The sequence below is a fragment of the Phalangium opilio genome, unplaced genomic scaffold (genome assembly GCF_054372755.1).
Source record: "Phalangium opilio isolate 3A_F unplaced genomic scaffold, DU_Popi_V2 ptg000232l_1, whole genome shotgun sequence".
Lineage (NCBI taxonomy): Eukaryota > Metazoa > Arthropoda > Arachnida > Opiliones > Phalangiidae > Phalangium > Phalangium opilio.
The window spans coordinates 2,015,788-2,028,878 of record NW_028324223.1 but is presented as its reverse complement, the minus strand read 5'-3'; the positions used below and the strand labels follow the sequence as shown (position 1 = coordinate 2,028,878).

Below are 13,091 nucleotides of genomic sequence, written 5' to 3'. Positions count from 1 at the left end.
ATTTTTAATCTAATTTAGATTTTATTTAAGAATTCTAACATGTTTTTTTTTTAAATAATTTTTAATGTCGGGTTATGTTCAGCCCTGCCAAATCGTACACCCGTTTCCGTAAACAAGTTTTCTTCGTGTGAACGGTTGTGTGTGAGAAGTTGCGTTTTCGGACGTCTAATTAAGAGGTATTTTAACTAATTTTAAGCCTATTTAATAATTAAACGTTCAGCTTACTAGTATAATTACTTAATATTATTCCAATAATTTTCTTAAACTCAAAATAAGCTTAATAACTAAGTTTTTCTGACATTTTTCGCTAAGCCTCGGCTTCACAAACAAGAAGCTTAGAAGCGTATCAATGAAAAATAGGCCTTACAGTTGACATTTTGCCAACCTAAGATCGTTTTTTTTAACAGTTAGACACTATAAACTATTGTCTGTTAAGTGTTCTGGGCCAACGTGTCATTAGGAACCTATTTTTACCCACAAAATTAAATTCTTTGAGTTGTGAGGTGGGGTTAATCATCAAGCCATTAATCTAGTCGTCCCACGTTAACGCTAACCTAATTTTAGGTCTAAAACTAATTAAATATTGACTTATTATCGTTAAATTAAGTATATTTATTAAATTGGGAAGGTTTTTAACGCAAATTCTCCGGTTGTAGTTGGCCAAATCAAACAGCAATGTTGAAATCAAGTATTTCAAATAGTAATGAGCGGCCGTAAAAGTTCCGATCATTGTGGAGCCTCTAGAAACTACGATAACAGCAGTAGTGATACTGAAACTGATGTTTCTCACGAAGAACGACGTGGTAGACTGTACAAGAACAGAACTGGGTGAGTTTTTAAACCATTTATTACTTTAAAATTAGGTTGAAATCGCAAATGATCTATTTTGCGGGTTTGAAACATTTTGAGGGCCAAAAATTAACAGAAATTGGAAGTAATTTTAATAGAAAAGGGTTTGAAGTTTGTTTATTTGTATGAGATATAAATGGTCCTATTTTAAATGCATCTGGTACTGAAGTTTCTTAGGGTTATATAGAGTAATGGCAGCGCTCTGCCTTCGACTGTATTAATCTCTATGGGGAAATAACATGGGGTGCCGTTAGTCCATTATTCTATAGTTAATAAGCCTTTATCATTTAGATAACAAATTTTGAATTACTTTTGCTAGGCCTACATCTAAAATGTCCTTGTTATATTTTATTATGTTATGTTAGGCCTATTTTTTTGTTTTAATTTTAACCAAGGCTTAAACACGTCAAACTTGTAAACAAGTTAGTGATATTTTGAGATTGAGAGGTTGTTGAAATATGGATGGGGATGTTTGTTTTGAGTGAGATTATTGCGTTAGAAAGATGACTGGGGACTCAGTTAGGACGGCTTAAAAGGTTTTCAAAATATATTGAAGAGTTTTATTTATGGCCGTTCTAAAATTGGGTTAAGCCTTGGCTTCAAAACTTTTCAATAATTATATTTAATTTCTTTTATTTAAGTCTGGTAATGGCTCTCAAATTAATGGAAGTTAACTTTGAAACCCTGAACTTAAAATTAATCTAAATAATTTGATCATCAACTAAAATTAGTCTAAACCAAATTAATTTAATTTAAAATGAAATTAAATTTATTTAATCATAATTAAGATAACATTTCATGAACCAAATTTATGCAAATTAATGGACGCATTTCCGAGTAAAGGCTCTCAAAGATGGGTGGGGGGGAGGGGGGTTAAAAGATATGGCCTATTCTTAGAACCATACCATAGACAGTAGACCAAAATTCCCAGTAGACCCAAAACCTCCTTGGAAATCTGAGCTAGCTTTTGCCCCTGAAACATTGGCTTTTCTCTAGTCTAGAGCATCCATTTCCTGGTATGGATTTTCTCTCCCCCCCCCTCGCGAAACTCTATCCCCCCTCGCGTAACTCTATCCCCCCTCGCGTAAATCCCGGCGTTCTGATTGGCTAGAGCCTCCCTACCCAGTTTTCCCCCATTCAATTTGAAGACGTCTTCTCAACACGTGTTTTGGGGAATTTTGATACCCTCCAAAATATTGTTACTTTTTACCTAGTTAAGAGTGTCACGTGTTTTTTGCTACCATTTCATATGACATCATGGTTTTACTAAAATATTTGTGTTAAATTTGGTGGATATTATTTATATTTTTGTTTTTGGGATTAACATGTCTACAAATAGAAGGTTAGTTTCCCTTTAAAATTTTGTGCTTGCTTAATTTTATGCTAATTGGATAGTTCGTAATGATTTTTTCATTCTGTTTTCGGACTTAAATTTGACATTAATTAAAGATGGGTTAAATTAAATTGGAATTGAAGTTTTATTTTTAAAGTAAAATTAGACTAAATTTGAATGCATTTTTATCGAAAATAGATCAATTTAGGGGTAATATATTGTGCTTAAACCCAAAATAGAGCAATTTAGAGGGATTATTTAGCGCTTAAACCCAAAATAGACCATTTTAGAGGGATTATATAGTGCTTAAAACTCAAAATAGGCCACATTAGAGGCAATATATAGTGTTTAAACCCAAAATAGATCAATTTAGAGCTAATATACAGTGCTTAAACCCAAAATAGACCAATTTAGACGTAATATATTGTGCTTAAACCCAAAATAGACAAATTTAGAGGTACTATATAGTGCTTAAACCCAAAATAGACAAATTTAGAGGTACTATATAGTGCTTAAACCCAAAATAGACCAATTTAGAGGTAATATATAGTGCTTAAACCCAAAATAGACCAATTTAGAGGTAATATATAGTGCTTAAACCCAAAATAGACCAATTTACTGGTAATATATAGTGCTTAAACCCAAAATAGACCGATTTAGAGCTAATATATAGCGCTTAAACCCAAAATAGACCAATTTAGAGCTAATATATAGTGCTTAAATCCATAATAGACTAAAGTAGAACTTACACGGGACAATAAAATATATTAATAGACCATATTAGAGATTATAATATTATTAAGCAAGTTAGTAAATCAACAACTTCAAACAACATTTTTATGTCAATAAGTGTTTTTAAATTAATTCTAAAACCAGCCACATAATATTTTCAATTGTATTCGATTTCTTATTGTTCTACAATAAGATCGTTATAGAGAGGGAACAAAAATAGGACCACACAGTCTCTTTACGTGTAACTTTAGATTCTCGCCTAGAATTAATTTGAAATGTCCTTTATTTTCTATTTCTATTTATTTAGTTTTTTCTTTCTCTGGAAATTCCATTCTATGATTGAGTTAGGCTTAGGTTTAGGTTTTCTTCGGGAGTAATGGCATTCAACGCTACATTCCATTTGAATCTAATATTGTTTAAGGTTGATAAGTGCCGAGACGATATTATTTTCTTTATTTTTCTTTTGCTCTGCTTGTCTTTTAAACGCGAGTCCAAGGCTCCAATTTCCCCGGGAATGCCAAAAATTGCGACATTTATTACACCAATTTTACGACGTAATTTCGTCTATTTTTGGGGATGTATTTATTGCGTTTCTTTTCTCCATACAAAGATGGGAAAATTGTCTTAACGATACCTAATACTGACCGTATATATGTCTGTCCGATAATCGGGGTTTTATATTAGTATACAATTGAATTATATGGGAAAAACATTGAATTATATGGGAAAAACATTGAATTATATGGGAAAAACATTGAATTATATGGGAAAAACATTGAATTATGGGAAAAACATTGAATTATGGGAAAAACATTGAATTATGGGAAAAACATTGAATTATGGGAAAAACATTTAATTATGGGAAAAACATTTAATTATGGGAAAAACATTTAATTATGGGAAAAACATTTAATTATGGGAAAAACATTTAATTATGGGAAAAACATTTAATTATGGGAAAAGCATTTAATTATGGGAAAAGCATTGAATTATGGGAAAAGCATTGAATTATGGGAAAAGCATTTAATTATGGGAAAAGCATTTAATTATGGGAAAAGCATTGAATTATGGGAAAAGCATTTAATTATGGGAAAAGCATTGAATTATGGGAAAAGCATTGAATTATGGGAAAAGCATTGAATTATGGGAAAAACATTGAATTATGGGAAAAACATTGAATTATGGGAAAAACATTGAATTATGGGAAAAACATTGAATTATGGGAAAAACATTGAATTATGGGAAAAACATTGAATTATGGGAAAAGCATTGAATTATGGGAAAAGCATTGAATTATGGGAAAAACATTGAATTATGGGTTTCCATTTAAAAAAATATAATATTGTAATTCGGTACTACTTGTTTCGAAGTATAAATCCATGACCTTTGAATTTGAGTTGATTAAACTTTAATATAAAAATTTATATAAATAATAACAATAATAATGAATTAACCGGAAGTTAATTTATAATAGCTTAACCGGAAGTGCGGTGCTATTGGTGAAAGCCCAGCCGAACTACGGATATAGACGGCGTTAGCGCCACATTTTCCCCCAACTATCCAATAATCAATCGGTATTACAACAAGTAGTCGCGTATGAATATACTTCAATCCATTCCCAGCATCGTTAATATTTTAATTTTAATTAATTTTGGGCAACGTTAATCCTTAAGGCTTTTGAAATTAAATCCGACGTTGACCCGAAGACCTTAAATTTATTTATATATAGTAGTGGCAGCTCGCGTTATATTTTCCTTGAAATTAATACGGGAAAAGCGTATTAGTGTCATTACTAAGTAAGAAATATTTTAAATAAATTAAAAAGGCTTAAGGAATTTATTTCCTAAATACCCTTTAGTGTTATTGTTTTTAGTCTTTTATATTAATTTTTTTCGTCAACTTAACTTGACAGTAGAGTCAAAATGTGTACTCGAATATAAAATTGATTTATTATGTAACTCCCTTTAGGCTTAATAATATTTAACAGTGAACTCGCTATGAACTTAAGTTGAACCTTGAACCCGAATAAGACCGAGTATATCGATGTAATCTTGGATTGGAACCAATCCTATTAGCATATTGGGGAAGGGAATTATATTATGTAGCCGTCTCACTTCGAAAGTGCCACGGGGTTTAAAGGCAGGGGTTACGTTGATTGTTAAGGACTTGAAATATTAAGTATGGTTAGCTTTGATTCTGATGTAATCTCCAGTACGGATTTTGGAAAATGGAGTAGTTTTAGGGTTAGAGTGTAGCTTCATTTGTATGCAAAATCCGTCTTCCCCCCCTTTTGAATAAGACTGAATGCCTTTGGTTATATCTAATGGTTAATTACTAAGGGTTACCTTTTAAAATTTGCGTATTTAATATATTGATTTCTATATTTACTTATTGATTAGGGAGATTTGATTAACTTGTTAATTATATTGTTCGGATTATATTGGGAGCTTTAAAATGAAACAAACCGCGTCGAAATCGGACGGTAACTAACGAAGTTGGAAAAATTTCAAATTTGTTAAAGTGGAAGTTTGAAAATTTCCAACTCTCTCAGTTTTCTATTGGTAGTATTTATAGATTTGGATTAAGCATCAGTATCAACTTTAAAATAGCTAAACCGTCCTGAGATCGGATTATAAATATTAAATACTTCAATTTGAATTTCAAATTCGTCTTTTCAAATTTGAAAAATTTCCAACTTCCTTAGTTACTGTCCGATTTCAACGCGGTTTATTTCATTTTAAAGCTAAGGTCACGGAGATTTCAAATCAGCCAATTACAATTAATTTAAGGCAATAGCCTATCGTGAAACAGTGTACTGCAACAGTACCGAGGTTTTAGGCGTATTTGAAAGCGAATTCGGGTGAATCTGTGGTATTTCCAGGAAAAGATCAAAGTACTCTTAGAGTTTGAAGAGGGTGGGGGGATGAATTCAGTCAGCTTCCTACAATCCTTTGGTTGAAGCGTCATTTTCCTACAAGCTAGGGACTCCCGGACCGGAGCTAGTTCTCGGCTTAAGGCGGGCGGAACCTAACCTAGGTTAAGGGGGTTTTGCTTGGCCTTTTCTATTTGAAAAGGACTCGCTACGCCACCAAGCGGCGGGATGCCTCAACACGCAAAAGGAAATCTTACCTTACCTGACCCACCCCGTCTCACCGACACACACACAGAATTTGGGCAAACTTAAATACGAAAATGTGTTAACTCGACTTTATTCTTAAATTAAGGCGTGTTGGCTAAGGCAAAACTGATCAGTTTGTTATTATATCTTAATTTGTTCTGGAATAGATAGAGGGGGGGTGTTTTATACCATTAGATAATAGGCGTTCAGTAGAGTAATAGCACCGAGTATCAGGATTGTAATTGAATTAGAATATGTGCAAAATGTAATGAAAAAGTTGGGGGAATATTTCTTGAAAGTGTTAAGACGTATTTGCATTCAAGTTTTCTGCGGAATGGTTTATTTTGAAAAGGGACTGAAATTCTCTTCTTGGGTTCAGTTTGGAGGTGAAAGGATGGCCCGGGGGTTGGGGTTAGGGAGTAGGGACACCTTGATGACGCGTGCGTAGTGAATGGAGTGTCCTTCTCTCTCTCTCCGTGTGTGTCCTTTGGATGAATTGGTCCCTAGAGTTCTGACCCTAGAATCGGGTGGCTTCACCTGTCCCCGTATCGTTTGATAAGTCTGAATGTAACCCTTTTTCAATAACGCTGACAGGTGACCCCGTGGGAAAAACTATAAAGATACGCCGTGTTAACCGCGCTCGCTCAGACATTTACCCAAAGACAGATTTTGACCTTTTTGAAGGATTATTAAAGTTTGCATCGGTGATTTTTAGGATTCGCAATTTGCGGAATGCCCAATGAAAATTCCACCACAATCAAATCTTTCTCCCCCTTTTATTTTATTTAAGTTTAATAAATTACGGTACGATTAATTTGAAACTAAAGGTGAAACTGGGGGGGGGGGTTCATTTTAATTAAGAATGACCTTTAATTTGATAAGATGAGCGCATTTTTAATTGGATTTGGTTTTAAAAAGGTCGAAGTTTACATCTATAAAATTAAATCAGTCGCGATCGACAAAACAAATAAATGAAATGAGTTTGGAATTTGTAAACCTGCGAACACGTGACTAAATTAATTTCAAACTTGCGAACACGTGACCACATTAATTTCAAACTTTCTTAATTATCAACCGATTTTAACGCCGTTAATTTTAATTAAAAACTGTTCATGAACTCTACTCGATAATATTATAATAATTTATTGTACGTTTTTCGTTTGCCCCGCGACTATCTCTGGAATCGGGCTATTGTTCAAATACAAATGTACACAAAAGGAAACTCTATTTAACTGATTTCTGAAATTTTGCCCTTATTGTCTCCAATACAATTTCAACCCCGAATTAACACCGTGTACGGGTAACGTTAACTGTAACTAAAATCAACTTCTTACTTAGTATAAACTCCCAATTGAAAATACAGAAATTCTGAGTTCCCGAAACACGCTCGAATACGTCCTTTTAAAACGGTACACGCTTCGGTAAATGTTTGTTGAAATTAAAGTTCATTTCATTGGTAATATTCCACGTATTCTTGTTTATTCCGTATTCCATTGAAGCCTTATATTAATAGAAGTCTCATTATGGTATAAGATATTAGATTAGACAATATTACTTTGCATTGAAGTTAATATTTGAGTGTATTATAAATTTAGTTGGGTCCTTATGTCAAGGGACCTTGTCAGTTTTGAGGAGTTAACGCGATGTATATCATCACTCTCAGATGGAAGACTGGATAGCGCCTCTATTTATACGTATATATATATTTATATATTTATATAGAGGATGTATTATGTAATTTTCTATGCATTTCTATATACAGAGAAGTAAATATACGTGGGTTTCATTATTGGCCAAATATTCAGTGCCCGTGTTTTAGTATGGTTGGGGATGTATCTAATATTGACGTATTTTCAGGGGGTTTGCTTTAATTTTAGTATTAATAAGTGTATTGCGGAAGTGCAAGAGGGTGTTTTTGAATTAAGTTTGGTGTCGGGCAAGTTTAAAATTGTATGTCAGAAAAGTTTCTTAAATCTCTCTCCATAGGGTTAACAAGGGCTTACTTACATGACACCTTATAACTCTGGTTCTATAAGAGATACGGGGATGTCCTTAGAGTATGTTATAGCCCTATTTCTTAGCTCTCCAACGGTACCTAATACTTGGGGGTTACGACAATTAGGGCCCGAGTAATTAAGCAAAATGTTAACTAACGTAATTTCTATAGCGTTAACATGGACTTACTTACATGACACCATTTAACTCTGGTTCTATAAGAGATACAGGGATTTCCTTCGAGTATGTTATAGCCCTATGTCTTAGCTTTCCAACGATACCTAATACTTGGGGGTTACAATAATCAGAGCCCGAGTAATTAAGCAAATTTTAATTCATAAACGTCCTCTCCAAAGCGTTAAAATGGGCTTTCTTATTTAGTTGACACCTTTAAACTTCAGTTCTATGAGAGATATAATAATTTAATTTGAATATGTTATAGCCCTATTTCTTAGCTTTGCAACGGTACATAATACTTATATTCCGATTAACCCAGAACTGTATAAATCTTTACTTTAAAAGATGACCTTCTCGTAATACGCATAAATCTAAATTTAGGTGTACTCAACACGGCCCCAAAATTCAATACACATTTTTTTGGTTCTTATAACGCAGAGATCATTAGTACATTACCGAATTTTTTTTTTTTTGATCTTAAATAATGGCCTTAGGCTCGAGTTAAAAAAGGAACCCGTTGTTAAGGCTAACCCACCCTCCCTCCCTTCCCCCCAAGTAAAAATTTTGCCTGAAATCCAACAGCTGTTACTTCTTAAAGATTGGGCAGCAAAGGCTCTTTAAGGACTAACCTTAATTGACAATAGAACCAAGCTAGGGATTCCTGTTTTTCCAATCCAGGTTAGAAATACATTAGAATAAGGTTTGACACTTGGAAACAGCAGCTTGGAAATTTGAAGTAATGACGTTATACTTTGTGTACAAGGTGTGTCTGTCCATTCCATAAAGGGCCGGGGTGTTCGGTACATGACCCTTGTGGGGTGGAGGAAAAATCGGTGTGGTCATCTAAGTATAGATGTTAAATACATTTTTGGACTCTTGATTGATATCACTGATTTCCCATAGAACTTACCATGCATCCCAGTGCATGATTGTACTTCGGTAAACTATAATTACCATAGTTTTTTTTTAAAATGAAAACCCTGTACACGGCTTGTAGAATAAGCTTTCAAACTAAAAAATTAATAGATTTTTTCACGGTGGTTTAACATTTTTTTTTTGAAACAATTTCTCATTAAAATCGTCTTATCGTATAAAATTGAGGTGAAATTGTTATAATTCAAACGGGGATCCCTGTGTTATGCTTGTAATATACTTATAGCGCCTTATTATTAGCTTATGATTTATTTTCAGTGCCTGGTTCTATTTGAAATTAAGTTGTAAATTATTTAGTATTTTATATGGAAATTATTCATTAATATAATATTAATTATGTATTTTGTACGTGCGAAGTTGTGGAGGATTTTATGTCGCGCCTGTCGCCTTACGGGATTAAAATTTAAAAATTAATGTCGTACGTGTATATACCAAAATTTTAATCTCTATTTATTAATTAATTTATTTAAATATTTTGTGATAAAGTAAGTTTAATTATAAAGTAATTCCAGTGTTATGTTTGGTTCGAGTTAATGATTGAATTGCGAGTCGCAGTGCGAACAAAACTATGTACCTCCTTTAAATCTAAGCCATAAACTGCCCGGAATTCTATTGTTTAAGTATTGAAATCCGCAATTATCGCGTTGCAGTTACGGATGGCCGTGTTGGTTGGTATTTTGGCAAAATTTAACCCTCCCTCTGCTGCTGCTATTGTCTTAAATCTGCGGTAGCTAAAGACGTTTACATATTAGCAACCCCCCTCCCCTACAACTCCCCCACCCCCTATTTGCCAATTACCCGCTTTCTCTAAATATACTTAATTGATTTCCAATAAAGGTACAGTCTCTCTCAACTATTGTCCTTAACTCTATTACGGTAATTTGCATTGTTTCGAATTTAAAAAAAAAATATTTATTGGAGAACTCTGGTTTTTTTGGTTAAGGTGAAATAACGGTGTTTGTTTATTAAGAAATGGTCGAGATGTTGATTGGAATTGATACTTTAATTTTAATTTAATTAATGAACATTAATTAACCGTAATTAATTTTTGTCTTTCTAGGTAAGTGTCTTATTCTTATCTTTTATTTTTGGAAATGGAATTGGAGTGATTCATGAACGCTGATGGGTATCGTTGCAATATTTTTTATTCATTTATTTAAAATTTCGTACATATCGATGTATATGTTTACCAGAAATATGGTAATTTATTTACCATTGTGCAAAGCGCGGGAAATGTTATATATTCGCTATATAAGTTAGGTTTTGAAATAGTACATTGAAATCTTCATCTTTTATCGTGTCAATATGAGTTGGTGTAACAATAGGTTTTGTATCGGTTCGGGTTGCCTTTCCATGAAAATTTCAACTACAAAAAATCCATTGAAATCCGTGGAAATATTATTTTGACAAGTTTATAGAAATTTTTTTATAAAAAATGAATTTCCCAAAATTTTTATTTTCATGTGGATAGAATTTTAACATCGTAAAAAAAAACCTAATTTGGTTACTAAATATGGGTTGTTTTTATGAACAAGATTATAACTTCCAGAAAACCATAAAAACTTTAGCTTCGTATGTTAATTTGCCCCTAATTATGATAGTAAAATTAGTTAGTTATCAGAGTAAACCAAATATTCAGCACCGTAAGCCTTACCTACCCCTTTAAACACAACCTAATCCCCACTTTTATTACGACAAAAAAACCAAAAAAATATTAAACACCTTTTAATATCAAACTTTCGTATGATATCCGACTGTACTGACCTCTATCCCAATTTCAAAATTTAAGTTTCCAGTTTACTGCATTCACGTAATGGGATGAACTTTAGTAGCGGTTCTTTTAATGCCTTGTCGTAAAGATAACAGTTGTCGTTATGGAAAAAAAAACAAAAACAAGATGTCGCTACCTTGAATTGCCCTAAATTTAAGCGTTCTTTTTGCGTTATGGTTATATTTCTTTCAAGGGTGTTAAAATGATTTTTACCGCTAAAGTTTAGTTTAGGCACGGCGATTAGGAACCCCATCCTATCTGGTTCTGGTGGTAATTTTGGTTCAACGCGGTTTTATTTCGAAAAGCCCCCTTCGCTCGGTTTGAAACGTTACTAGAATTTTTACGGCTTGTTTTTACCAACCGTAAAACGTGTCTACGTGAAGTTCAAATCGTTAGGATTACAGATAGGAATTTCGCATTGCTAAGCCTTTTTTTTTCCGTAATTTTATTGCAACTATCGGAAACTATGTTTTCTCAAAGCAATTATAAGATAGATTGGAATGATTAAGTTTTTTCTTTAGACCTAATAAACGTATATAGTTGTTTTAGAATTCTATAGATGATTTTAAGGTTAAAATGCCAATTTAGAAAGATTGCTAAAGATAATTGGCGATTTAAAGTTCTTATTTTGGGGGGCAAATATTTCGTGGTCTCGAAACTTAATTTTGAAACCCGAATCGACAACATTCATTAGTCTATAATTACATTTCGTAGTTTTTCGGGTTTACCCCTTTCTCAAAACGGAATTCCTTGAGTTTAAACTTTTAAAAGGTATTTCTAAATATAAACCCTTTTAACACCGAGAAATTAGCACTTGCTAAAATTTCTTGATAAAAAATAATAAGTTCATCCGTTTTGTAAATTATTAATTCTTTCAATAGAAGTAAATTAACCTTTGAAGTTAAATATCGAATCGAATTTAACAGATAGTCAATACATACATACGTTATACGTTGAAAGATTTATTTTTTACTGTTCTTTTAATAATTTCTTATGTTAAAAATGTTTCTATAACTATACCAACCAAAAGTGGTCACGCGAAATGATATCGAAGAACTTTATAATAACTCTTTAATATCTGGGAAAGAAAAATCGTTAAAACGTCCGATTTAAGGCTTCAACGTTAACTGTCAACTAGTCTAGACATCCCTTTGATTTAGAGTATCATATAGACAACTTTACGTGACCCTAAAAATGGCCAGCGTATATCACACACACATCATCTAGCCTTAGCTCTTAATGTCGTTCATATTTCCGATCGCGTGTTCAGAACAATTTTGTTCCAAAGGGGCCAAAATTTCCCTTCTTAAAACGTAACTACGCGTCTCTTATTTTACTTCCTAGTAATAATTTAACCTGGGCGCGACAACTTAACTTGAAAACCGTTAACATAGGAAAAAACCGGTTTTAAATGGGAAAGTAGTCTCAGGTTAAATCGACGTTTTATTTTTTAAAAAAAATATATATGGGTGTGCGCGACAACTTAACTTGAAAACTGTTAACATGGGAAAAAACCGGTTTTGAATGGGAGTGTAGTCTCAGGTTAAATTGACGTTTTATTTTTAAAAAATATATGGGTGTGTGTGATATTTTCGAAAGTTGAATTTTAGTTCCGAGAGAGGACCTTAATTAAGTGACGTCACTTTTATCTTTAATTATACTCTCAAACCCTAAAGTTTTCAATTTAAATTTATTTGTTTATCTGATAGCAGTTGTTGGTGGTTTTCTTTTAAATTGGTGAAGATATCTTTTTTTGGTAGTTTTTCCTTTCCAATTAATTTAATGGCAAAAACCACGTATCTTTTTAGTATTAGGCGTTATAACACTTACGTGGTTTTACAAGTAACATATTTGGGCAGATGCAATCGTAACGGATCAGTTCTATCTATTCTTTTTGAAGAGGTTTTTGGGCAAGGCACGCTATTTCTTTGGGCGGCCCTTTCAACAATCTTAACCCAATCGATCGCCCACACGCGTCAATCTAACTAGAAACCACTATCAATGATAAGCCCGCCTTCCTTAGCCCCTATATTGTAATGCCAAGTTAAGGTTAATATTTATCGTTAGTACGTTCGCGTTTTAATATTGAATAAAGATAAAGGTAAAGACATGGGGAATCGGTAATGAGTGTTAGCATAGTATTGATTGTATTCCCTAAGTTGACTCGAATATATTACTTAGAC

The 13,091-nt window shown here is 33.0% G+C and overlaps 1 protein-coding gene across 1 annotated transcript in view; it reads left to right on the top strand.

Annotated features, from left to right (window-relative positions):
* The first annotated feature begins 82 nt into the window (after nt 1-82).
* Nucleotides 83-13,091, top strand: part of LOC149612750 (BTB/POZ domain-containing protein 10-like) — a 73,095-nt gene continuing 60,086 nt past the window's right edge. Inside the window, exons 1-2 of the mRNA XM_089858351.1 lie at nt 83-176; nt 657-828. Of these exons, the coding sequence (XP_089714477.1) occupies nt 704-828 (125 nt within the window). The 5' untranslated portion in view covers nt 83-176; nt 657-703. The remainder of the gene's footprint in view (nt 177-656; nt 829-13,091) is intronic.